This window comes from Plectropomus leopardus, chromosome 5 (genome assembly GCF_008729295.1).
Source record: "Plectropomus leopardus isolate mb chromosome 5, YSFRI_Pleo_2.0, whole genome shotgun sequence".
In the NCBI taxonomy this organism is placed as follows: domain Eukaryota; kingdom Metazoa; phylum Chordata; class Actinopteri; order Perciformes; family Serranidae; genus Plectropomus; species Plectropomus leopardus.
In genome coordinates this window covers 13,129,592-13,157,535 of record NC_056467.1, presented here as the reverse complement: position 1 = coordinate 13,157,535, position 27,944 = coordinate 13,129,592, and the positions used below count along the sequence as shown (strand labels likewise).

Sequence of the window (27,944 nt, the reverse complement as noted above, 5' to 3'; positions counted from 1 at the left end):
CTACCAAATATATGCCCTAAAATGTAATTTGTAACATATTCCACTACTCAAACTAAGTGACATATTCTAAATATTTTGACTCACCCTTGAAATACTTAAAAATCATCTTGCTGAGCTCATTTGTCTGAGCCTTACATTTCCATACCAAAAACACATTCCTGACAGTGTCGTGGCTGCGCATCTCCTCTGCCATTGTCATGTGCAGGTGCATTGCATGAGCACAAATTGTTGCTGCTTTAAAGAAGACATCCTGCTTATGGGAAATGTGTGCCTTATGTACATTTTAGAGTAAATAAAAAAGATATGGTAATCCCCACAAGAAATCTATTTTAAAGACATTGACTGTATTCAGAAATCGACCAATTTAAACTGTTACAAAATACATATATACATATTTTGTATAAAATAGATTAATTGAGGAGTGCTACTTCACATATCTAGGTAAAAAAAAAAAAAAAAACAGGTGCTTTTTGGACTGAATGTGACCAAATAGCCAGGATGAAGTCAGACTTGAAATTCGCTCTGTCAGTAAGTCATAACCAAAAAAATAAAGAAAATCAAAGCATACTGCTCTGCAAAAGCTAAAAAGCCTTTAACTCACTGTCATCGGGGCTTGAAAATAAATAAACCTCACAAAGTTCAGCCTTGTATTATCACAAAAAGTGAAACCCGACAAATTATTCAAATTTTATTCATAAAAAATGCATGCCTTGATAAAATCAAATAATTACATCACAAATTGGAATGACAAAAAAAGTGACAGTACTGGGTAAAGTGACTTGCTATCACAAGATAAGCATGGAAGAAAAAACAGCGTCAGGGTTTAAATGCTAACTTAATACATAAGGCAGTATTAAAAAGGCACAGGCTGCACTTTTAACTCCTCAAACTCACCATATTCTAACAAACATACTGAGATGAAAACTGACAGAGATGCTGAGACAAAATGTTTTGATATGTCTGTGCATCTTCTCTATGTAGTGGTGCATATATGATTGGACAAAATAAAATAGAAAAAATAGAGATAATCAAATGGAGGTGACTGTCTGGTTTGAGTGTTACTGCCATGTGACAAACTCTTCATCCTCCTCTGCTGTCAGATGCATATAAAACAAACCACCATTCGGGAGGCCAGATGCGGTTTGAAGGCCAACATTTCAATTAACATTTTACAAAATTTACAGGGTACCAACAGATTCATTTTCGTCATGTTTGAAGGCAGGCTTTTATGGGAAATAAAATGTATTTAATCTAATGTTCTTTTCTATAAATGATCTTACCCTTTGCACCACTTTTTGTGCCTCTCAAAAGGTTACCGTTACTGATTAAAATGAACAGCAACATCTGCATAAGAGGCAAAATCCCTTGTCAAAATACAAAGGTAAATGTAATTGTACCTATTTTGTTACATCAAATATTTTCTTCACAAAATTTTTTACACATTTTCTAAAACATTGAATGTATTGTAAGTACTTTCAAAAATACGACATGATCAGCTCCGAGAAAAACTGAAGTCATCACCCTTTCATGTCTAAAACTTCTGAGTGCTCACGCTGCAACAGGAACACACAACGCTCCTTAGATTCACTTCGATATATGATCTGTAGTGATGTGATGTTATGTCCACAGTCCGTTAATCAGTTAGATGAACGCTACAAATATCTCACTATGGCAAAATGAAGGAGCTTTCTCCATTTCTTATTCAAATGTGAAAGTTCACAGTGGAATTATGTCATGTGCATCCAGATGTGGGGCACAGCAAATCCCTGACCCAGTCCGAGTCATCATCTGTCTGTAAAGCTGCTCCGGTTGATTCATTCATATAAAAATGAATCTAATCAAGATAAAAGTGGAAATAGACAAAGTTTTATGGCTTTAAGTCATCATTATGGAGTAAATGTTGATTGCACAATGTAATAGCTACTAAATAATGACACCCTCTGCGTTTAGAGTGGTTCTCTTTAAGTCTGGTTTCACTACGCAGTTCTCTCTGCTGCCAGGTACGATCTCCAGGGAAAACAAAGGCCACAAAGCACAAAGGAAGTATGTCAACCATTGTGCAACCAAAAAAGGAAGAGGGTGGGGCGCCCGGTGGTTTGGTGGATAGAGCAGACGCCCCATGTACAGAGGCTTTGTCCTCGCTGCAGCAGCCGTGGGTTTGATTCCAGCCTTAGCCCTTTGCTGCATGTTGCCTCCCCCCTCTCTCTCTCTCGCTCCCCTCTTCACCTTTTCTATCCAATTAAAGGCATAAAAGCCCAGAAAAATAATCTTTAAAACAATTGAAAAAAAGGAAGAGGGTAGAGCTTTTGTTTTCCTCTGTAGCCATCCCCGGCTACCAAACAGCATTGATGTCATTGATGTTTTTTTGCAGTCACTATTCCCAGGAGCGGAAATGGGGGACAGTGGAACAATCAAAGTAAGTGTTAAAAACTCTGCCCGGCAAGAGAAAAAAGGCCCCACTGCTCGACTCTGAGGAAATCAGATTGTTGTTGCGACAGCAACGCCAACAATAATACCTATTGGAAATGCTATAGGGGGAGGAAAAATTGCCTGTTTCCACTTTAAATCTGAAAATGAAGATGACTCTTTGCTGAATTTGCATGATAGAAAGAGGAATTTAAAGCCAGCGGGGTCCGACACCCAACCCCCGAACGCACAGAGTCAATTACACAAATTCGTTAATTTTTATCAGAGACTCTGAATGGTCTCTGGAACCCGTACGGGGCTGTTTGCTCTGAGACCACGGCTTAAAGTGAAGACCCCAGCAGACACACAGACTGGTGGTCCAGATACATAACATAGCACACAAAGAAAATACAGACTTAACCTGCTGAATGTGTTTATCGACCTGCTGAGGTAGTGCTTGCCTCACGATCTTCTGCTACCTGTAGCTTTCTTGAACCAGGGTGATGAACAAGGGTTAAATGTTTTTTAAATTCAGTCCTGAATAAACAAGACACACCGCAAAAATAGAAAATTTAAAAACACTACTTGAGTAGTGAGACTAAGGCTCTTTAACTCCAGACGTCTTGTGAGTAGCGTCCCTTTGTCATCAGTTTCTTGATGTAATCTGTGGCCTGAGTGCGCGTCATGCCTCCCAGTTCTTCTCCTATCTCATGAAGGGCCGTCTGCACGTCCTTAGCCATGTTTCTTGCATCCCTAAATCAGGAAAGAGATAAGTTAATGTCCAATAAACACTAAAGGACTTAAAGAAGACTTTTAAAAGAGTGAATTCTGAAATACTCTCACATACCGACATTGTGACTTTTTAAGTCACGCACAATAATATTTTGCAAAGATCTTGCAGGGTCACTATTTGCTAGACTATAACTCGATTTCTTTTCAGATTATATTTCATCCTGATCCTGGTGAAAGATATTACGCCAAACTCCCTTTAAAAAATCGGATATTCTAACAATTCCTTATGTGTCCACAAAATCACATAACATTAGAAACACAAGATAAAAAAGGCTCCATGTGTCAAGAGTATTCTTGTCGATTCAGCATCAATATAATCCACGAAGATATACTGTATTAATGTGCAGACTTTACATTCGGGTTTTGTCACTGCAGCTCACTACCAGCCTCCAGTGGTTAGCTGCATGATTTTAGTGGGAGGAGACTGTAATGACAAGGGAACTGTTTCAAAAATTAAAATTTCTCACTAAAAATAAATGCCGGTTGGTGGATCACATGCACCCTGAAATAAATACGAACTCTTGTTCACTCCACAACTCTACCAGTTTCTCCTCCTTTTTCACAGACCAAGAGAATCTACAATTTTTCACATCCTTACGCCTCCCGACGTTAACTGTCTTCATGATTTGCTGCTCCATTTGGTGCTGAAGGGAGCGCAGATATCATTGTTGAAATTGTTCACATCATTAAACTTCAAAATTTGAACAAGCCAAAATAAAAAGAATAGATAATAAACATGACTGATTTTGTCAGAAGCAAGAAAAAGTCGGACTTAAAACGTCATCACACCAAATGGTCATAAATTACCAGCAAAAATCCAAGTGTACCAATAACAGACAAATCAGTAATCTTTCATAACATAAATAAATAAACTATAAAATTTGGGATTTTATGAAAATGTGACATTCAGTGTGAATCTTTTGGATGGTGAAATGTATTATTTACCCGCAAACGTAGATATGAGCATTGTCTGTGTGTATCAGCCTCCAGATGTCCTCCTTATTTTTCTTCAGGAGATGCTGCACGTACACCTTTATTTTTGAAAATGCGAAGAGAAAACATTGTTCATATGAGCATCATGTGATCAAAAAGTTCCAACTACATGAACAATCAAGGGTTTATCAACAAACGCAGATAAATATACAATATTTTTTACATTTGTTCTCTAATTCACTGTTTGACTCAAGTTAATCAGCAACCAATATATCAAAAAAGTTGTCCAAGAAAAATCTCCAGAATTAAATTAATGCTCTCACACTGAGATCTGGAAAAAGTCATTCATACGTTCGTGTTCTCCAGACTCGGTTACTGTAACTCCCTCCTCTCTGGTATCAGTCAAAAATCACTCTGCCGCCTCAATACCAGATGACATCACATCACCCCAATCCCGGCTTCTCTCCTTCGGCTCCCTGCTTGTTTCAGAAATGATTATAAGATTTTACTGATCACTTTTAAAACTCGTCTATGTCTGGCTCCAAGTTACATAACAGAAATGCTGAGCCAGTTCGCAGCCTTAGATCCTCCGGTGGGGCCCCTCTGGACGCTCCAAAGTCGAGGCTTAAGACTAAAGGTGACCGTGCTTTTGCCATCAGGGCCCCTCAGCTTTGGAACGACCTATCTGAGGCGATAAGGTGTGCAGACTCAGTGACTTATTTTAAATCACTTTTTAAAACCCATTTTTATAGATTTGTTATGTGATGTCTATTTTAATTAATCTGTTTTAGTTTATCTTTTAATTACACTTTTATTCTCTATTGATCGTGTTTAATTCTACTATTACTGCTATTATTTCCGTGTTTACTGCTTATATTCTTTGAATTGTATTTACTCTTATTGGTATAGATTGTTTTTTTTATTTTTATTTTGTAATTGTTTCTATCTCTGTATTTTGTCTGACTTTAGTTCGGCATTATTGTTTGGCTCTCGTAGTGATATCGCCTCTACAAGAAACTCTTGCTTCTGTCTCATTTGTCAAAAAACTCTGTTTTTAAAGGCGTTTTATTATTATTATTATATTACAATTATTAATCTTTATTTGATCAAAAACAGTGTTCAAATATTTAAATAACAAAGGTCATCTTTTCAGCTGTTAGGGACACACGCACACACACAGGTAGACAGCTGTACCTTCTGCTCCTGGTCTCTGGAGAAGGCAACATTAAGCTGCGTTACAACTCCATTCGTCTCTGCTTCCTCCAGCTCCTCCTGGTAGATATAATCCTCGTTCTTATATCTGCAGCCAAAATACATCACTGTCTCTCCAACCTCCTTTCCTAAAAAGAAACAAACAAAAAATGATGTTTTTTCGTGCTGATTATGCCTCCAGGCTCTTTAAGGATTTCTCATGCTTTGAACACACTGACATTTCTTACTTAATGGGGACATATTCTGCTTTTCCTTATTTTTCAGTCTAATCCAAACAAATTTACACAGCACATACAGAATCAACAACAGTTGACCAAAGTGCTGTACAATAAATAAAAGCATAGCAAACATAACACAGGGAAACAAAGACAACAAAATAAATGCATTAACTAAAAAATAGAGTCATATTATAAATAACACGTCAAGAGACAATAATTATATTTAAGAGCTAAACAGCACCTTCACAGACAGTGACTACAGGTTTTCCAGCACAGACAGAATGAGGGCTCATCTTTTAGTAGAAATTTAAAATACAAGTAGGATCCTGAAAATGAGCATGACGGGTTCCCCTGTAACTAACTAGTGATCTGTGTTTAAGGTAACTGAGAAAGCTAACAACTGAATTAAGATTATTAAAGCACTGACTAATCCTAAATTGTTGTTTTATGCTTTTTGGAGGTAGTGAAGTATACACAAGGACAGAAATGAAACAAACATATGTGGAGGTCTTTTCCCTCTTCATTCTATCATAGTAGAGACATAAGGTTTTAAAAAGGTCAGAAAAACAATAACAACAATAACAACATCAACACACACACATACACACACACACACACACACACACACACACACACACAGAGTTTCTATAAATACCTTGCTCTTTGAGCCAGCCCCTCTCTTGAATGAAGCCCATGAAGGGAGCGATTCCTGTCCCGGGGCCGATCATGATCACTGGGTTGGTGGCTTTGAAGGGCAGGCGGAACTGAGATTTGCGGATGTACATGGGAACCGTGGACTTGTGGCCGTTATCAGTGACCAGTTTGTTCTTCAGCCAGTTGGTGGCCACTCCCTTATTGATGCGGCCAGTAGGGGTTTCGTACTCCACCACTACTGCACAGATGTGGATGCTGTTGGGGTGAACCTACAGAAAACAGGAGAGTTTTAACTCTCAGATCTGACCATAAAGGAGAGGATGTCGCCTCTGAGGTCTGAAAAGTGAAGCCAATGCAGAAGTACCTTAAACCTGCATTCTTTATAATAGCCTGTAGGGGGCGACTCTGAAAAAAAGGGCCCTTGCTTGATTTATTACCTCAGTAAACATTTCCCTGATGAGTTTACAGTCTCAGCTGCTAGCTTCAAGTTTTCTGCATTACAGCATGACATTCATTTTGTAAATTAAGGCTCAATTTAGAGGCGTTAAATATGTGTATCCTAAAAATCTGAGACTTCAAAGCAGTGGCCCACAATAGCTATGGGTGACGTCAAAGCGTCCACTTCCACTTCTTTATTACGGTGTATAGATGTCACCACCATTTCTATGCATATTTGCTGCTTATACTCATATCAAACACTATTTGTGAAAATTAAGTCTGGAGGAAGTTACCTTTGAGGAGGAAGCGATGGAATAATAGCGAGCCTGGAGACGAGGCAGCAGCTCACACAGGTGGTCTATGGGAGGCTTTAAAGAGGGCATATCCTCCAGGATGGCGAGGATGTTTCTACTCGCATCCAACACCCAATTCTGGTAAAGTGCCTGTAGAGAGGCAGCAGCAAAAAGACAATAACATGAAGTATAAGAGGTGTAGATGGATTTAGAAAAGAGTTAATTTTATAGAAACACAGCTGCAGTTACATCTCTGTGTGTTTTCTTTTATGCTGACTCTCAATTCCAGGTTAAACTTAATCTAGACTAACACTAATGTCCACCTGGCACTGACCTTGCCCTCAGGTGAAGAAGAGGCCATCTTGCGCATATTGTCCTGGTCTTTGGGTTCAGAGGCGTACTGTGCCAGCTCATAGAGGACATTGGTGCGAGGAGGGTGTGTGATGTCCAGGTAGTGAGTGAGCGCTGTGCGGTAGGTGGTGGGGCAGGGGAAAGGATGCTTCTTGTTGGACTCCTCTGAAAAATAAATAAATAAATAATTTTTTTTGGTATCTAGAACTGTCTACATTTATGGCATGGTCAGCTGAATTAAACATGTTAAATAAGAGGCCAAAAAAGCCCCCCAAAAACCTTAAAACCCCCCCAAAAAACATGTTAAATAAAAACTTAAAAATGCGTATAAAGGGCAAAACACATAAGTATATCACCAAAATTACAGGTCATCATTAATTATTCTTTTTTGTAGATCTTCCAGTCACCTGAACTGAAGCGTGCTTTGATTAATTTCCTATTTGATTGAAGGTCATATAGTACATGTATATGTGCAGAAGTTACATTATTAAAGAGATAGTTTGGCTTTTTTGATGTGGGGCTGTTTGAGAAACTTATCCACAGTCAGTGTATTACCCACAGTACACGGCCTGCCTCTCCAAACTGGAGGTTTACCGACACAGAAGCTAAGCAATGTACTGTTGTGGATGGGGGCAGCAGCAAAACATATTTTAGCCACCAAAAACAAGTTCCACCTTTCAAAAAATCCACATCATTTTAAGTGTGCGCTATACTGAGGATGATGTTACCAATTTACCTTGCACTAGGACAGCCTCTGTCCTTTGGCACTACATTTTCTAAACCATAAAACTTCAGTACTCCTACACATACGCAAAACTGTCACTGTGTTACACAACAGATCACTAAGTCAGACTTTCAGTGGTTTACAGAGAAAATGACAGATATAAGAAAAATATTTTAAAAAGAGTGATTATGACAGCAACAACAAAATTCTGACCGCTGTGGAGACAAGAGGATAACTTCATGAACTCGACTATACAGAAGAAAAACTTTACGGGCTGACAGAGAGCTATTCAAAGGATTACAGAAGTTTTGCAGCAGAGAAAATATTTGAGCAAAGGACCATGGTGTCTGGCAGTAATGTTAAGTGGTAAAAATATTCTTTACATAGTGTCGACTTAAATTGAATTCTTATTTGTAGGAAAGCTTTTTTTAAGTGGCTAAAATACATTTTGCTGCTGCCTCCGTCGCCATTTGTACACTGTTCACTCCTGCCTGCTTCTCCAAACTGGGAGTGTGCCATCTGCGCTCTACTGTAAGTAGTACAAATACCTTATATAACTACTTTAAAAAACCTGAACTATCCCATTAAGCATTTTGTCATTTTCAGTAATGTTAATTAACACTGAGCTGCCTTAATTATCTCTTGTGCCACTACAAAGTACATGGTGACCTTTGTGATAACAAGAAGCATGTTTAATTCGTAACAAAAGTCAACACTATTACAGCAATAACATGAAATTGCAGTAATATAACAATCTACCACTCATCTGCAGATGTTGCGTGCAGATATCGGGGGAGGTTTTCGTGAGAAGGTTTCAGGGACGAGCTAGTTAAGTCAATGTGTGCCTGGCTTTCAATGCCATACCATCAAGGTTGTTTAGAGAGATAACCACATCAAGGTCCACTCCAAGGATTTGTCCCAGTTTGTTCACCAACGCAGAGTCATTTGTTGGGAAAACAGCAACGTGGTCTCCTGACTCATATCTGAAATCAGAGGAGATGACAAATTCAGACTTTGAACTGTATTCACAAAGCCTTAAAACAGAATATGAATTAAGAGTTCATTTAGTGAATGAAAAAGCATTATCCACCAATTAACAACAGATATATCCAACCAGTCTCACCTGATCTTGGAGCCTGTTATGTCCAGTTCCAGGTGCATAATATGTCTATCACCAGCTTTGTTAAGTTTGCGATTGACAGTGACTGGTGCAAGGAAAGGGTTTTTTGAATCAAAGGGCCTGTGAATAAAAGAGCAACACATGTAAAAATGTAATTACAAAGGGTTGAACATAATCAGAAAAGACAAGTAAAATGTCATTCCAACAAAGATTTCTCACTCTATGAGGAAATTAATTATTAATGTTTGATTAAAAAAGGCTTTAGAAATGTGCTTCTAATGTCCACTAGGGGGCAGAAAGCTTCATTTCTTGAAAGTGACCGTTGGTGAACTTCAGTGTTGGTTTTAGATGTGGGTGAAATGTGAGCAATGAATGAGCAGACAGGACTCTAATAATGAATGAGTTTTGGCTGTGATCTGCGTCTTTGCTACAGTACTCACGGCTTTTGGGCCTCGAAACTCTTCAGGCGCCCAATCTCTCCTGTGTAGACTTTGTTCATGTTGATGTCAGAGTGCTCCTTAAGCTCGTACTGCCGTATGCTGTAATGTAAAATAACTTCAAGTTAGCCTCCTAAAACCCTTCATACATACAAAGTAAAATAAGTTATATTCTTGATGAAATAAAATAAAAACTGCCATAAATTTGACAAACTTGTTATTGTTTTTTAGGATGATGCACACCCACTTAGGTCTAAAAACACTCAAAAAATATTCTTTGTTCATTTCACCAACAGGTGTGTGGGGTCGATCAGAAATCAGATATGTCCTGATTTATCATAATATAACAAGTCATGGACATTACAAAAATACTTTGGGTGGAGTATTATTTTAGCACTAGTGCATGTGATGCCGATGTGAACGATTAGTCACATTTGCTAATCACTGTGTGGTGAAAACCATATAACTTCAGTCTGTGGTTATTTTTTTTTAAAAACCTCCCTCAGCTAAAGGTCCATGTAGAAAATCTATTTAAGGAACCGCAGCCAAACTTTAAATATGGCCGGCTAATATTACTGAAAAGTAGACAAAAAGTGAAATATACGTATATATAAATATATATATATATATATAAATATATGTGTGTGTGTGAAATGATTTATTATTTGTGGATTAACCTCGATTCATCTCCTAAGGCTTCCACTCCAAAGTGCTCACAGACGGCCGGCCAGAACTGCTCTCTCCATGAAACGAAGTCCTCTTCCAGACTGAAAGACAAAACAAGGCCAGTCAGCGGAGAACAATATTTTAATTAACAACTGTTCCACTGTTTAGACTGTATATTTATCATGATAACCACGTTCATTTCACAAAAGATAATTGAAAATTACAATGACTAAGACACAGTTATATGCTTCCGCCATCCAGTCAAGTTAAAGTTTACATCCATGTCTGTCTAGACTCATATAATATATAGTTCAGATTTGGAGGGAATTTCAATAAAAAGGTATTAAGCAGATATACATATATCAAAATGTAAATGCTGCACACACATCTTCAACCCAACAGCACAGAAGATCAATCAGCACAGTGTCAAGGGAGACACCCAAGATTATAGCCACCAATTCAGTGTCTGACCAAACGTCTCCCCCCTCTATACTTATGACGCTGAATTATGGCCAGAAACGTGTGTTAGCGTAACATTATTATGTCATGGTGAAGTTGACACCTAATCATTTTATCCTATTAGATATTTGTGTGACATTTTCTTATAACTGGTGTATGAATTCTTGAGTTATGGCAAAAAACATGTTTTGTGAGGTCATAGTGACCTGACCTTTCTGACCATCAAAATCTTAACTGTTTATTCTGGAGTCCAAGAGGACATTTGTGCCAAACTTGAAGAAATTCCCTCAAGGCATCCTCAGATATCATGTTTACAAGAATGGGAGGGAAGAATTTTAGGATGGATGGACAGACAGTCGAAAACACAACGACTCTGGCCACAGCTGTTGCTGGTGCAAAAGGCTAAAAAATACACAATTAGTTTTCTTAAGATTTTTTTTAAGGGCACAACAGCCTGAGATAAACAAAATTCAACTTCTGGGGCAGAAAGGTTCACCAAATGTCATGTGATGAGGAGCAACCAACCACAGCCACCAGATATCCTTTTTTCCCCCGTAACTATCACTCTATGATAAATATGTAGGAGAAGTTGATCAGTTTAGTGTCAGTCTTCTGAGAGCCTTTCATCCGTCCCACAGATAATATTTTAGGCCTAAGACACACTTAAAGAACACAATGTCTGATAGAGGTTTCAGCTCCGCACTTTCAGGCAATTATATGGTGATGGTTAAGGTTGCTCAGCCAAATCAAGAACAACCTGTCACTGGCCCTTAAAAATTGGCACAAGAGAAGCACCCAGCACCTGATTTTGGATTTTTCTGGTGGTAATTGACAAACATGTGTCCCAACCTTTGAATACTCAAAGATGATGGACTGTCTTTTGAAAATAACAAGTATAGACCTGCTACTGGTCCCAACATGCTGATTTTTTTTTTTTTTGTATTATTATATCCCCTGATATGTGTCTTATATGTGTTATATTTTAAGGTCAAAATGTTTACTAAGGTAAAAGTAGAAATATGAAATAACACATTATGACAAGTTGATCAGGTGAGAGTGGTTTCACACGGTGTTAAAATCCTCGAGGCATGAATGTTTCAGTACATTTCAAGAATTTTGTGTACAAAAGAGGTGGACGTGTTGGTTCGGCTGATTGTGGTCCACACCGTCTGTTATTGTGCTGCACTGAACACCTCTAAACTTGATTCATCATTTCTTTTTTCGGCTCAGAAGATTAACAGGTCACTTACTTTCCGTCATCATCTCCTAAGCCAAGGTCAAAGATGCGCTTGGCACCAAGTTCTTCCAGCCTTTTGTCAACGTATTTTCCCATTGCATTGTAGTGTTCATAAGTCTTGTTGCCCAAAGCAAATACCTGGAGACAGAACAGATCAGTATGTGACTTTGGCTAAAATTTTAAACAAACAAGACTTTCAAATGGGAATAAAAGTACTCGGTGAACTTAAAGTTAACAGTTAACAATTAACCAATGCAAATGTTCTGCTGCTTTTCACTTTAAGTGTGAACAAAATGAAACAACAAGGCTAAGAATTATAGGACAAAGTCCTCAATTTCAAGAAAGTGAATCATTGGATTAAACAACTTAGTCTTTTTTATTAAATCATCTTTCCTTAATAATTAAATGTATACAGCTGCTAGACCACTCCGTTAATACAGCTGTGTGTCTCCATTTGTGTGCAGCAAACAGGAGAGCATACAGTTTTTTTTTTTTAAAAGGCTCAATACCAACATGTATGGACTAAAGCAGAATATTTCCTTAGATTAAAAGATGCTGTTAACTTTGGACAGAAATACATTTATATTTTTGTCTTTTTCTTTTTTTACTTTTTAACTTTACAGTGCTCTGGAGTTATTAGATATGTTTGAAGTCAGGAACAATCCTATGCAGCCACCACTCGATTCTACAAAAAGTATAACGCTATTATGAGTGTAGCCAAATACTGTACTGTTTTTAAACTGAATGTACAGACATGCAAAAAAAAGCTGCACAGTATTCAAATGTTGACTAAGAATTTAAATTTCTGTTATAATTAAAGTTAAAAACTATTCGATACAGCCGTACAAGTCTTATTGAATGATAAACCCTGGGCCATCGCTCTGTGACTGTGATGTGTGCAGTCGCTCTGATGCAGACCAGAGACAACAGATGAAACAGAGGAGGAAGAACAAACTGCTCCGAAGAACTGAACTCGATTTCCCACAGTCAAGTTCTTCACACAAATGAGTTTAGGGACTCTGCACCCTAACAATGACACAATGACCAGCAAGCACAGACAAAACAGACAACACAACACACCACACCACACAAAGCACTGTCTTTCATGATGCACACAAAGCCTGACGCAGCTCATGCTAGTGAAGCCTGTGTGCTGTACGTCAGCAACACAGACTGACAAGGCAAACTGACATAGCGTGGTTTGTGAAATAAAAAAGTTTGTGAAGCGGCAAAGTGAAAAAAATGTGAATTTACATGTATGTGACTCATATGCTTTGAGTTCATTACAGGAGTAACATAAATCCAGCCTATGACAAAGGGAAACCTTTGGTATTTTTTGAAAAACTGAATGTTTTTTCATCAAATATTAAAACATTAAGTCTGTCAATTAAGCTCACATTAACTTAAATACCTGGTGAAACCACAGCTTCAACAATGAGCCCATTAGTCATCATCAGACAGTTAATCAGCAACTATTTTTGATTTAATGTTATTAGTTGAGGTCATTTCTAATGCCAAATGTTTATTGGCTTCTAAAGGTGAGAATTAGTCTTTTTTTTGGTTCTTAAAATCAGGTTTGGGTTTGATGTCACCACACTGAGCTCTATGATACTGTGGCAATTTTCTCTGTTTTTTCATGTATCAATAAAACAATTTACTGGAAAAATAGCTGATAGAATAACTGTGAATTTAAAACAACATTAGCATTAGGGGACGGGAAAAAACTTACGGCAAAGCATCACGATATCTTGCATGGCATATTTTATCGATACACAGATGCCATGTATTGATTTTTTTGTACTCATTAAATGGAGAACATGTTTATGCACTACCAACACCAACACAATGCACTAACATTTTATAACAATTTAGACAATTCTCAGCGTTCTTGTACACTTACAATGAGAAAGACTTATGCACAGAAAATTTGAGCATGAAGACTCACAGTGTAGTTTAGTCCAGAGAGGTCTTCATCATCATTTTCCTGCAGCCAATCATAGAAGTCCTGGGCGTTATCTGTTGGGTCTCCTTCACCATACGTGGCCATACAAAAAATGGCGAGGGAGTTTTCAATCTCAGACAGCCGGGAAAGCTCCCCCTGGAACATGAGACATCACGATCAGAGACAGTGAGCACTGAAATGAGTAATAATTAAGGAAGCTGTCTTTAAAATCAGTCTGGCTGTCTTAAGAGTTTCCCAATTATCAAAATGCAAGCAGAGCTGGGCAATATATCTATATTATATCAATACCAGGATGAGACTCAATATCGTATTAGGTTTTGGATATCATATCTTAAATGTTTGATTTTTCTGGTTTTAAAGGCTGCATTACAGTAAAGTGATGTAATTTTCTGAACTCATTGGACTTTTGTAGTTGTTCTATTATTTGCCTTTACACACTTAGTCAATGTATGAGTAATACTGATGATTATTTATCAGATTTATTTATCTGTAAATATTTTGTGAAAAGACCAATACTATATTATCATCGTAATATCAATACTGAGGGATTTGGTAAAAATATTGTATTTCTGATATGACATCTCATCCAATACTACATGTCAGTTATGAAACATGAAAAAAAAAATCTAGGTTTATTATATACTGTATGTCAATACTGGTTCTCAAAGCAGTGTTGCAACAAATCCTTAGATAAAGCCTGAGGTCACATTATTGTGCACTTTGTATTGCTGTTCCTGAAATAGCGCACACATTATGAATTGAACGTGTGCTGTCTTTGTGTTGATGGACTCACATGACAGGGCAGGTTTTATTTCAACACAGTGAACATATAATTATACAAGATGATATACCTCTGGCACTTGTTATAAACTGGCTCGTTTACAATCTGCTAGGGGATATGTAAACTATCATAATAAAAGGTCTCATGTCTGAACAATGCAGCAGAATCAGATTATAACCACTGAGATGTTAACTGAGTTACTTCTTCAGTCTTCAGCACTGCAGTGACACTTTTTCCACTGTCATAAATGTAATAATGTAAACTGTCAGCTGTAATAAGAAATATCCAAAAGAATGAGGAGTGTTTGTGTTAATTTTAATTATGTGGTTTGTGTGTTGTTCCAATGATGCAGATTACCATTTCGTACTCCTCCGGATCAGCAGCCATTCCTTTCATGCCGTAGCGCTGAGCGTCTTTGGACAGTCTGTTAGCAAATTCCTCTGCTGTGCCCGTCTGGGAGCCGTAGAACACAATGATGTTCTTGCCCTGGTTAAAATTTTGGCAGAGAAGCATTGACTTGGGGCATGTAAAAGCTGTCTTTGACAACTATAATAAAAAACTGACCCATCTCTCATGTCTGAGAGGCTGCTTTATCAAACACAGACAAGTACTACAGCTGCAGTAGATCTTTTGTAATTTACCTAAAATATTTTCAGGATGTATTTTCTCCCAAATCCTGAAATTTGGCATTACTGACTAGTGCATCACTGCAGGGAGATGATAAAAACCAAAACTGCATAAAACAAAAAATAAACAAATAAATAAATAAATAAGCTGAAATTCACTTAAAAGCAAAAAGACAAAAAAAAAAAAAAAACAAACATTTCTTCAACGTACAGCTTGTCTTTCCATAAACAAACAGCTACATCTGTACATGTATTTGTGAGAATCATGACATACTTTATCCTTGCCTACAGTGTTGCTATGATGATTCATAACTAAGAAAAACAGAGACAAAATTAAATGGCACTGAGGACAAAAGTTCTTTTCTGCCACCATCATGGTATCTGAACTATTTGCTGCAAAACCACATGATTCCAGACCAAAAGGCTTTTCTCAAGGCTGCCTGGAAAACAGAGGACCATCAAAGTCAAAGCAGTGTTTCTAAATCTACAGCTGCAAACGGTGTAATCATATTAGCAGAAAGACCATTACAGCCATCATTAACTTTATCCACCAAACCCCAAAGAGAAGGACAACTTAACTTACTAAAACATGACAATTCAGCTGGAGTGCTTTGCCTTGCACAGCCGTAAACAGGTTTTTACTGGAGAAAACAACTTCAAGGTCAATCACCACCTGGTGAAGAGCCCTGTTTAATGTTGTACATCTGCAGTCTTCTTTTAAAAACCCTGAGTAATGTGCTGGAACAACAGCAACGAACCTGCTCCTGGTGAATATATCTGTGTCGGAAACCTGAGACAGTTGACACAGAACACAACTAAAGCAGAAGTGACAGGAAGGATTAAATAACATCACTCACTGTTTTCTTCATTTTCTCAATGAAACTGGTCTCTCTTGTGGTGGGTGCTCTGGAAAAAAAACAGGTTTGACTCATTATTAAGTAATTTAAGACTAAATACATACAAAGAGAAAACCTGGAAGCACTCTTTATAACTTAAACACCTTATTAAATGTCAAGCGTGTATAAATCTGAGTTTAATTTATGTCATACATCTTCATTGGAAATATACACCTATTTTGTGATCCTTTTGTTAATATCTAGATCACAGATTACATTTCAAACCACACAACAGAAATGGAACACTTAAACACTTAATTCAGAATGGGGATAGGAAGATCAACAAAAAGATGCTTTACTGCACAACTGATTTAGCTTAAATTTTAGCTTAAAAGGTGAGAGAGTAATGACTCATGAGACAGGAGCAGGTAATACCATTACAGACAGAGTAACACGAGCTAAAACAAGCCCATCTGCAAGGTAGAAGACTCACAAACAGAGTAAAACTGGTTTTTAAGTCAAATTAAATTTTGCTGGCTTTTAGGGAAATTGCATTGTCACGGTAATACGACCAGAACTGTAAATTGTGTGTTGGGCAAGTTAATGACTCCACATGTTCTTTCATTAAAGGGGATCTATTAGAAATTCAGATCATAAGAACTGTCTGCACACAGTTCCCATCATAGAGTTGGCTCAGCAGACAGCTAGCAGCTAACAGTGCTAGACAACGGCAACAGTGCTGACAGAGCCAACAGTGTTAACCAAAGGGTGAGCGCTATGCTTCCAAAACGACAGTGTCTCGAGTCCCGCGGTCGCTGCTATATGAGCGCAGTGCAACATGGCGGCAACAAGCTAGCCTCTGGGATACACACATGCACTAACATGCAAGAGCGGCTGGACTGTCTATTAAAACAACCTCGGATCACACACACAGATGTAGCTTTACTTAATATTCTGGTCAGGACAGCATTACTCGACTATGTCTTCATAAAGCAAATTGTGGTTTGCTGCTTAATTAATGCTCTGAATGTTGCAGACAGAACCTTTGAAAACTAAAACAATAACTGCTGGTGAAGTGTGTTTTTTGCTCTAGAAGAGTTTTATCTTATGTATTGTTTAATGTTTTATTAAACAGGAATTTTGATTTTTGTAAATCATTCATTAATTTGCCATAATGTTATATATAATAATGTCAGAAAAAAATCTCACAATTGCAAGTTATGGATTTGAATAATCTGCATCCAATTAAATGTGTAGCAACAGTTCTTGGGCAATGCAGGGAAATTGTTTGGTCATTGAGCCTAACAGAGCAGTGACTCAGCAGCCATACGAGCATTAGTCATATTAACAGTGTGTACGAACGCACGTACTAAGCATAAGCATTAAAGGTTTTAATATAAAAATGTGTTAAGTGCTTGATCTGTGATTACTTCAGGTTACACTCCATGGTAACTCAAAATATTGATTCAGATTACTCCAGGAAGTAATTAATGGATGGGAAAAGATCAAAACAACCTGCGTAAACACGGTGTTTATAAAAAAGGAAGCAAATCTATTATCGAGCTGAATAAAAGGCAGCACCGCTTCATTCAGCATCAAAGCTCCAAGTGGACAGCTGCAATCCTGCCTGCACTGAAAAAGGAATGAAAAGGCAACAAGCAGAAATAGTAGGCCAGATGAATGTTTTCCGATTTTCCATATCCAAAAGCAACAAGGCTGTAGCCATAAAGCTCAGAGAAATAAAGACAACACACTAATTTGCTATATTTGACCTCTAACATACATTTAGTCAAACAATTTACAACCTTAAGAACCAGCCACAGAACAGCGGTGCGCAGGGCGCAGGCATGTGGGACTGATGCCCAACATGCCATAAAAATGGGCCCCCGTGGTTAATAAGGACTGCTCTCTGAAGCTACGCGTAAATTCATGAATAAAATCTAAAATCTTTGCCTCCAAGCTGAAAAATTCTCGACAGGTTTAGCAGGATCTGAAGACTGTTTGCCTCACGGTCACTCAGCGGGGAGGATTTTCTGTTCATCATTAGAAAACAGCCAGATGACAACAGTTCAGAATCTAATCTATCTGCAGAGTGCCTGGGGCATGTGTAAAATTAAACGCAAAACCTTTGGAAAACAGGTATGAAGCTCAGGCCATTTCATTTGGTATGGCTGGGGCAAGGAAACTTATTCTACCTATGTGGAAATCAGGCTGCGCACCGTCATATGATCTGTGTAGAGAGTTGATGAAAGTATTTTACTTCAAAAGGTTGATGTTCTCCAATAAGAATGAGACTCAAACATTTGGGTAGTGGATTGTAATGGACTGACAGTGTAACAGCAACGCTGCGTATACATATTTTATTCAACTGGTTAAATTGAAGTCCTAGGACTTGTTTTCTCTATTTATAAAGATATTTACGGCTGTTACTGTTTCTATTATATTGAAAATCATACAATAAAAGGTTTAAAAATATGATCATTCAGCAAAAGATATCTATTTAATTGATTGTGTAACTCTAAAAACAACTGTAATGATATTGTGAGAAACATTTTGTGTGGATACGGATCAATATGACCGTTAATAACTGCCCAATCAGGAATTTTATAGGTTAGAGTACAAAGTTTTAAAGGGAATAAACAGGAAACAAATAATATAAGGACAAAAACTATAAAAAAGGGAACAAATCATAGTTGAAGATGCATCATTAGTGAAAATACTAGTTGCAGCCTGAAATTGGGCAACATTAATACACGCGGGCAAAGATGTCTTTGCATATCTTACATTTTTAATGCTTGCATTCCTAAATCAAGACTACAGTAATCTGCTAAAACTGCCAGTTTTCATAACATACAAATTGACTCATAATCTTGAGCACCTTTTCCTTCCTGCAGTGGCTCAATTCCCACATGAATACAAACTCATGCATGCTGGCATTTAGTCATTGTTTCAACAATTTACAGTGTGGTGCAAATGGTTTAGAGCTCATCATCTGTATTTACTGTCTAACTTTCCATTCATTCGTCCATCCAGGAAGCTTTTCAAACCAGCACATTGAGTCAGTTCAGTCTTGCTCTGCTGCGCTCAAACACAGAGGCGATCTTATGATGCTACAATAAAATGACGCGTTTTTCATGTGTGTGTGTGTGTGTGTGTTGGGGGGGGGGGAGAACTAATAATCAAATTATGTTTGTAGTCAAACAGATTTCATGACCATCTCTTACATAACCTACTGGGAACATTGTATGGCTTTTGAAACCACTTTCTCGCCAATGTGTGCTGGAAACAAGCAGAATGCTCTTACTGTAGAGATAATTTTAGAAACAAGCCACAAGTTACTGTACAAATCACTTACCACATGGTTTCAACTGCTTAAGGCAGGTGAGATTTGAGACTTTTTTTAAAGCCACTCAGAATTAGATTTAAGAGCATTTTTTACAAAAAAAAAAATACATGAACCTACAACGATTACTCAGGGTAACAGAGAAATTTGCCCAAATATTTATTGTAAAATAAAACATTTTTTTAGTGATGTTAAAGCTGGAGGTATTTGTTTTTGTTTTAAAGTCGCTAATTTTTTTGGTATTTTACAATGCATGTCAGAAAAAAATGATTCCTAAAATCCTACTTCCCACGTCTTAGCATTTTTAAGTCTTTTAAAAGACTGATTTAAGACAAACTTAATACCAATTACAGCCTTATCTTTAAATCAATTTTTCAATGCCTTTTGAGACATTTTAAGGATCTGCGGGAACCCTGTACCAGGCGTCATTCAAAAACTTCAACGCCCACATGTGATCTCTGTCATTTAAACTAAACACTAAAATTAAACAATAGCTGGTGGCAAATTTTTAAGACCACTTCAAGCAAGTATCGTAATTTTTTTTTTTTAAAAAAACACCTCTTACTGTGCTTTAGACGGAGAAGTTTTTCAAACACTTTACTGACCTCTCAGCAGCATCTCTCCTGTCCTCTGGCAGGGAGAAGACACAGCCCATGGCATGCAGCCCTGTAGCTCCCCACTGCCACTAGCACCACTGGCTAGGCCACACCGGGAATCACCACGCTCGAAATCAAAAGCTGGACGTCAACACTCCACAACCACAGGATGGAAAAATAAGACCAGTCCAGAAAGGCAGCTGGACACTCGCGGGTTTGGAAGAGCTGCCTGCCTTCACCTTTGAGTCTCCAACACGATCTGAACTCTGCCTCTTCCTGTGCTGCTCTCTGAAACCAGCAGCGTCTGTTCCCCACACACACACACATACACAGACTACAAGCCCTGTCAGTGTCTGGCAACCGCTGAGAACACAATGGTGGGAAACTGACTTTCCCATAAAATGTAGTCGAGCTGCAGACCCACACTTTTGACTCACACAAACACACACTGAAACACTCTCGGGCTGAAAATGCCTTCCTCCTCATCCCCGCCCCTTTTCCTCTCCGGTCTGAAAGGTGTTGGGAACGAAAAAGTCTACAAGATCCATTCTGAGCGTTTGGCTGGTTATCAGAGCAACTCCTCGGCAGACTGCTGAAGGAGGGGGGAAAGAGCTGTGAATGGTAGTTTTTTTTTTTTTTCTTCTTCTAAAGTATCCCCCGCCCCCATCTCACTGGAGGAGAGAGGGGAATGTCATTGCTATAGCAACCTCATTTATCATAAAAGGATTCCATTTGTGACATGGCCTTTCTCCAATGGCGGAGCAGCTCAGCCCACACACACACACACACACACACACACACACACACAAAGAAAAACATGGGAGTGGGGAAAGAAGAATGAAAAAAAGTAACTCAGGGCAAAGAAAGGGTTGCTTGTCTTTTGCCTCAACTTTCCACCTTTGGAGTGGACTCACAAAAGCAGCTTGGCTCGCACACCTCGCTTGCTCTCCAGGGAACTTTGAAAATGGGTTCAGGGCCAAAAACAAAAGCACAGGAAAGACATGGAAGACTACGCCCCCCTTCATAACAGTTAGGTAATCACTGCTCCCTTTAAGGGGAGGGGAGTCCAGCAGCTCTGTGCTCCCTTCCTGTATTCCCCGCCCTCCACAGATGCACACTCTTCCCAAAGCAAAACGTGCTCTACAGGGGTCTTTCCCCCCTTCAAGCCAACCTTCTGTTTTCACACAAATGGTCAGGATCTCCCCCACTCGGCCCTCCAACACTGTCTCTATTCAAACAACCACGCAAGACCTCAGCCACACAGCGAGTGAGGCTGCTGCTGGCCCGAGGCTTTACCCTGGTCTCCAAAGAAAGTGTGGTGTGGGTGGGGAGGAACCTAAAAAGTGGCCAGTAGAAGAGGAGTCCACTGAAATTGAGCCAAGCCTCCACCACTCCATTGATAAGTGATGAGCAGATTGTAATTATTTGAGCTGACTGCAGTCATTAAGGATAACATTAATATATTAAGTACGGATATTCTAGTGTATAATCACCTGAAAATAAGAACTGTTGTGTTTTTCCCTTTGAGTCTGACTTAGCGTTACTCATTTATATCTACATAGGAAATGTGTCCCTCTTTGTGGAGATCGCCATGTCCCACTGCAGTTTCTACAGTAGCCCAGAATAGACAAACCAAACACTGACTAAAAAAGGGGCCGTTTATGTTTTTCACTTTGGATACTGTACACTGATTTTTAAAGTGAAAGTGCTTTATTTAGTGGTTTGAATCACTTGGTGCATTTGTTTTGTAGAGGAAAAGACCTCTGCAGATAACTGAGTTTCCTAGAAAAGCCTCCTGAATGTCTGGATCAGAAAAAGGTGACCACACATTAACTTATCAGAAGACTGATGAGCATGTTGTGGCAAAGCAGCCTGTTTCTGAGATGCCAAACGGCATCAGTGCAACACTGATTTGTGATGCGAAACTGCTTTATTCTGTGTTTTTAGTCGTTTTAATCACCTGGTCAGACAAAAAAAAAACATAGAAAGACAGATTGGCTGTCTGGACCTCACCTACATGATGTTAGAGAAAGTCAAATTACTGTGTTAGTCTGACTAAAACTGGACTTCTACATTACATAAAAAACGTGAGTCCGACTGAAATCAGACTAAATCCAATTTCTCAAAGTCAAACACACCAAGATGATGCAGCTGAAAGGCGCTTCCCTCCACTATGTAGACACTTCAGTCAGACTTTAAGACGTGCTCCAAGTAACCACATGGGTCTCCCTCATTGGCTGGGATGGGGACTGTTACTTATGAGGGGGAAGGGATGCTGCAAAACGGGTTCAGTTTTTTGTATAACAGCTTAAAATCTCCAAAGGTAAGGGCTTTCTTACGGCAAGGTAAAGAAGTAAAAATACTGTAAACAAAGCATATACTAAACTGACAGATTTTTTTTAGGTGGCTAAAAACTTATCAATGAAGGCAGAGTTTGCTCAGCACTGTTTGATTATATGTACATGATACGGCAGCTTTTACCCTGAAGTTATTGTAAATAAACAATTGTGATTGTGATGTGGTCCATATCATAGACTGTATAAATAATATGGGTATATAGCAACTAGCTGAAAGAGGGCATACCTCCACCTTTCAGCTAGTTGCTGTCAATAAATCAATAAATCCCTAAATAAATCGATTCTCCCCCTGTGCTTGTATACTGGGACAAGTACAGTAGACCAATTAAATGGCAACATACTGACTGTTTTTGGGCAGCTTCTTCCGTTTCAGCTCCTGTGAGTTTGTTGTAATCCCAGCAAGATAATGACGGAGAGGTACCGATAAAGAGTCTCCTGATTTATAGCAGGGAGTCTCTCCTACAGGTGCATTAGTGCCTATCACAGCTTTGGGGGAAATTTATGTTTGAGCTGCTCTTCCATCTAGCTTTTCAAATTACATAATTCTCTTTCCACCAAGTTGCAGTGTAATTTACTCACATGACTTTTCCTACCACAGCTACGCAGATGACACTCAACTGATCTTGTCTTTTCCCCAGTCTGAAACCCTGAGGACATAACAACCATCATGCTGGGAATGGTTCATCCTACAGCCAGGACATGGTTAAACCTCACAGCCCCGCCTGTTCACTACGCTCTGCTACTGCCAATCGGCTCACTACTCCCTCAATATGAAGGGGCCCCAGCTACCACTCTGAAAAGTCAAGACTGTTTGCTATGCTGACTCCACAATGGTGAACTCCCCTTTGACATCAGGACAGCAGAAACTCTACACGTCCTCTGTCACAGACTGAGAACTCATCTGTTCAGACTGCACCTTGGCCCAAAAAATAAAATAAAATAAAATAAGTTGGATGTAGGTTTTGTTGCAAAGCCAAATACAACCTGACCTCTGTGTGGCATATAATGAATCAAAAAAGAAAACTTCATTGTTAGTTGCAATTATTCGCCTGACAATTCATGACAGATAACAGAGGCTTACAGACGGGGAGAGAGAGGAGGGAGACTGTGCTAAAGCACTGGACATGGGGAGCGAAAACAAAGGTCACTCCTAGTGGAACATTTACAAGCCGTAAGTTGTGCACTCTCACACACTTACATCAGGGACCATATAGTGACACCTTGTTTCAGTCTAAGTTAATGATATTTTTTTTTGCTTGATATAATATGGCACAGGCAAATCGCTGTCAAAACTCAAACCTATTCACCATTCATCTCTGCTGAACTATAAGCCATGTCCAATGACGAAAATTGAAAAATATGCCTATTACCACACCGCCTACTCTCTTCAGTGATCTATGAAAATATTCCTTCCAATGCAGAGAAACATGTGCAACTCCAGATCAGCATACAGAAATTTGTACCTTTAAGACTTAATAACAAATACACAATTAGGCAACAGATTTCACTTTAAAGCAAATGAAAAAACATTCTTGGTCTGCAAACAAACCTATAACCCAGTGTACACACACACTCACACACACTCACAGGTGACTACTCATGTAAATATGTTGTCAGGTCTGATTTGTAATCTAGTAATACTCAAATATTTATAAAATTAAATAAGGTATACTGTTATGGACACTCACGGTGTGTCAAGCTTCTTAAATTCGGGGATGGGCTCAGGCTTCTTGCGGGACATGAACCAATAAATGACAAGGCCAATAATCAGGGAGAAGAGGAAAATGTCCAGGTTGCTGAAAAGAGGCTCCTCTTCGTCCACCATGGGCTCGGTGTGGGTGGTGGTCTCAGCGTCCATGTCTGCCATATTGACACTCTACGCAGGGACAGAATGAACAGGGCCGTTAAATTAGTCAACCATACAAAACTTGAATAATGCAATATGTTTGATTATTTGACAGAAGGTTAATCAAATTTTATCAGAGAGCCATATATTTTCTATTACTAAATACTGTATAATGCTATTATGTAATAAGTCCCTTCAGACTGTTGAATAGATTCAATAGTCAGCTTTTTGGCTGTCGGGAAGGCATGTTTTTTTTTTTTTTTTAAACTATTGCACAAACTGAAAGACTTATCAAAAAAACTACTCAGCAAATTTATTTGGAACGTAACCATCCTCTTATGAAGATTAAGCAAGCTGTGATTTAGCATTTGCATTTTAAAAATCTGTTTCAGTTCTACAGTTAAAATGCATCTGAAGAAAACAAGGGTCTCTGGCATAAAACTGGTTTAAACGATGCACAGAACAATATGATTAGTAACACATGTGAGTGGTATTCTACATGCCATACCATACAATGACAGCTTTTGTGCAAGCAGTATTGGACAATTGGCTCAACGCACTATAACACTGTAACCCTCTGCTTTTGACACGTGAAGAATTTCTTGTCGTGCATCAACGATGGCAGCTCTTTTCACACTGAGCACGAGAGGACTTCATGTTCTGAGCTCTCAGGTTTCAATTTGGTTCAAGGAGTGAAAACAATGAGATCCAATTTCGCTGATTCCTGTAGGCTGGCTAGTGCACAGCTAGAGAACAGTGTGACCAACGTAGCCATGTACACACTAATTCAACCAAAGCACAGGCTTACACACACTACAAGACTCCTGACTCAGTGACAGATAAGGAAAACCACTTCAACCATTGACTTACAGTCACCTGTGTGCCAGCCCCATAGGTACACAAGTCAGCATAACTTCAAGGCTTGTGATTAGATTATCATGTGAAAACAAATTACAAGTAAAACCATATTTATGAGTTTAGAAACTCTGATAACAATATATTGGCTAATAATTTTTTGCCCAAAAAAATATTTTGATAAAGATCACTTTAATTTTGTTATAGAATTGTGACCAAGCGGAGTACAACAGAACATTTTATTTTTGTAAAATAAATGTGTCTGTGCTTTTTAACTGGCAAAATATGCAATAGCTACATTGTTTATAAATTACCTTGAACACACCTTTGGCACTTCTTTACTGAGATTTCTTTTTTTTTTTTTTTATTAGTTGGCACAGATAAGATATATCCGCAATATTAAGGGTGGAGGAAAAAAAAAAGATTAAGTATAGTATTGAGATATTTTGTGTGGCAATATTGTACTGACACGTGGATGGGAGGTATCAATTTTTTAATCAAATAAATGATTTCTATTGCAAGTACAAATTAAACTTTTGGTAGTCTAGTAGAATAATAAAATCAATTGCTTTTTCAGTCCACTAGAAACATTTTGCTGCAACAAAAATGACTGAGGCGAGAAACTTTATCTTAAAACGTAATCTCATGAGATTGAATGGATGCTGTCCATTTTTTCCTTTAGGGAGATAATATACAGTTAAAAAAAGTGATAAATACCAATATATCGCAACATATAATCCCAATACTCAGTGGATTATAAAGGGTTAAAAATCACAATACTGTATTATGACTAAAGAGACAATAATCATATTGTACCATGGGGCCTCTGCTGATTCTCATCCCTAAACAATAATGAGCCAATAATAGGCCAATTAATTTGCAGAAAAATGTAAAGGAGATTTCAGAGTGCTATTAGGTGCTATAACAAAATTATAGTCTGTCTCAAAAGCAAAAACCCAAATTCACTTTCAGTACACCTAGCTTCTCTTTGATATTATCCTGTATGTTGTGTTGTTGTATCCATGTCGACTTCTTCGCCTAGTGATCCCCAGCAGGCTCAACTAGCAGCCTAAACAGGAAACAAAAGTACCTCCTGGCAAGTTCATAAGTTTTATATATGTACGTGTAGCAATTTTTTTATTATCAGAACTGAACTAGGAAAAATGTCATTTAGCCACAGAGCAGCTTGTACATGGAATCATCTGCTACCATTGGGGGTGTTTAAATGCTTTATTTCAGATCTAATTGACTGTAAATACTTTTAACAATACAAGTATATCTATTATCCTGAATTGAACTTTAAACCATAAGGTATTCTTATTAGCATTTGTTGTTTAGTAATAAATGTATTTTTTATTTTAACCGATTGCATATTGTTATCCTGTTTGTCCTTCTTTAAGGTTTGCCTAAGGATTGTTTGTTACCTCTTTGTTCAGGCTCAGCAACATTTGAGAATGAAGGTCCCCGTAATTTATTTCCTGATGCTTGATAGATGGTTCGAATGAATGAGTAAATTAAGTTGTCTGGTACAGTTAGTAACTGAATAACAGACAACCATAACTTAACAGCAATACAGGCATTTATCTATTTATTTATTTTGACAATAACCAACTTAAGAATGAACTCATTACACTCATTACTATTTTTGCTCTTGTTTTTTTTTTCTTTTGTTTTGTTATATAGACTATATTTTTAATTCTTTAATTCTATTTTTAACTCTGTTGTGCCTGTGCACTTTACTGTTTGCCCTGTCCTGTCTGATATCTGTCTACGCATGGGATAGTGAGAAACGTAATTTCGATTCCTTTGTATGTCAAGTACATGTGAAGAAATTGACAAATAAATCTGACTTTGACTTAATTTCTGATTTTATTTTTTTCTTTTGTTGATTTGACACACAGTAAGCCCTTTCGATATGAGACATAATATAAATGAAAAATGTGAAGCCGCATACCTGACAGACACACTAGATCTACTGTATGTGCGCCAACTACAGATTAACACATATTCAAAGTCATGTGATACACTGATTAATCGCCTTTAAAGCCAAGTGACAAGAGCTTCAGTATCTGATGCCACTGAAATGATCAATGAAATCAGACATGGATGAGGTTTACGAGAGGTCATCCAGTCCACTTATTCTGCTTTAAGCAAATACCGGCATTGTGTAACACTTGTCCGAGTGGCACCGGTTACCCACAGCGTGTATGAAAGTTACACGTGTAACGTGGAAACCAGTTTAATTATTAATACTGAACTGAGTTATGGCTGATGTTGAGAAAATAACACTAGCGTCAAATAAAACAAGGAAAATTAGGAATGTAGCCAAAGGGAGAGGACTTTGGGCCCCGACTATTCCCTGGGCCGTGACAACACTGGCTGAAAACAAATACTGTAGAGACACACAGCTTAATTAGGAGACAAACAGTGTTGCCTAAAATGTACAAAACTTGTATTGCCAACTTTAATCACATGTTAAGGACGTGACTTGCTCCCAATACACGTTAGCCACAGTTTGCGTAATACCGATGTCAGCACTTCTCTTAACATGATGTTTCACTGAAAATTAAAAGCTGTATTTTAATGTTCTTGTTTCGGTGCAAACCTGTAATTCCTGCAGACTGCCACAGACAACAGCTTGACATGAAACCAATAAAAATGTGAGTTTGGTGTTGATCTTACCTTCGCCTCCCCTCTTTGTGTCAGGCTCACACTGTGCTCAACGCGGAAGAAAACTTTACGACATGTAGGAACAAACCAACTGCATCGTTTTAGCGGGGGGGGATTCTTGCACTTTCAAT

At 38.2% G+C, this 27,944-nt stretch overlaps 1 protein-coding gene across 1 annotated transcript; it reads right to left on the bottom strand.

The window, feature by feature from the left end:
* Positions 1–701: 701 nt before the first annotated feature.
* porb (P450 (cytochrome) oxidoreductase b) lies at positions 702–27,904 on the bottom strand. The gene is made up of 16 exons (XM_042486298.1): positions 27,826–27,904; positions 24,131–24,318; positions 16,168–16,216; positions 15,042–15,170; positions 13,886–14,038; positions 11,954–12,078; positions 10,256–10,345; positions 9,582–9,680; positions 9,145–9,261; positions 8,886–9,004; positions 7,281–7,462; positions 6,947–7,096; positions 6,217–6,484; positions 5,326–5,471; positions 4,144–4,229; positions 702–3,159 (listed from the first exon to the last, which is right to left on the bottom strand). Exons 2-16 carry the CDS (start codon positions 24,307–24,309, stop codon positions 3,015–3,017), a joined length of 2,037 nt encoding a protein of 678 aa, XP_042342232.1. The 5' UTR covers positions 24,310–24,318; positions 27,826–27,904; the 3' UTR covers positions 702–3,014.
* Between the last annotated feature and the right edge of the window lie 40 nt (positions 27,905–27,944).

What these genes read in the sequence shown, in the direction of transcription:
- porb (XM_042486298.1), bottom strand. Translation starts at nt 24,309, where the DNA reads ATGGCAGACATGGACGCTGAGACCACCACCCACACCGAGCCCATGGTG. An exon ending in ATAACAGGCTCCAAGATCAG is followed by an intron (nt 9,005 to 9,144) that starts GTGAGACTGGTT and finishes CTCTGATTTCAG; the next exon opens with ATATGAGTCAGGAGACCACG. An exon ending in CTCTCTAAACAACCTTGATG is followed by an intron (nt 7,463 to 8,885) that starts GTATGGCATTGA and finishes TTTATTTTTCAG; the next exon opens with AGGAGTCCAACAAGAAGCAT.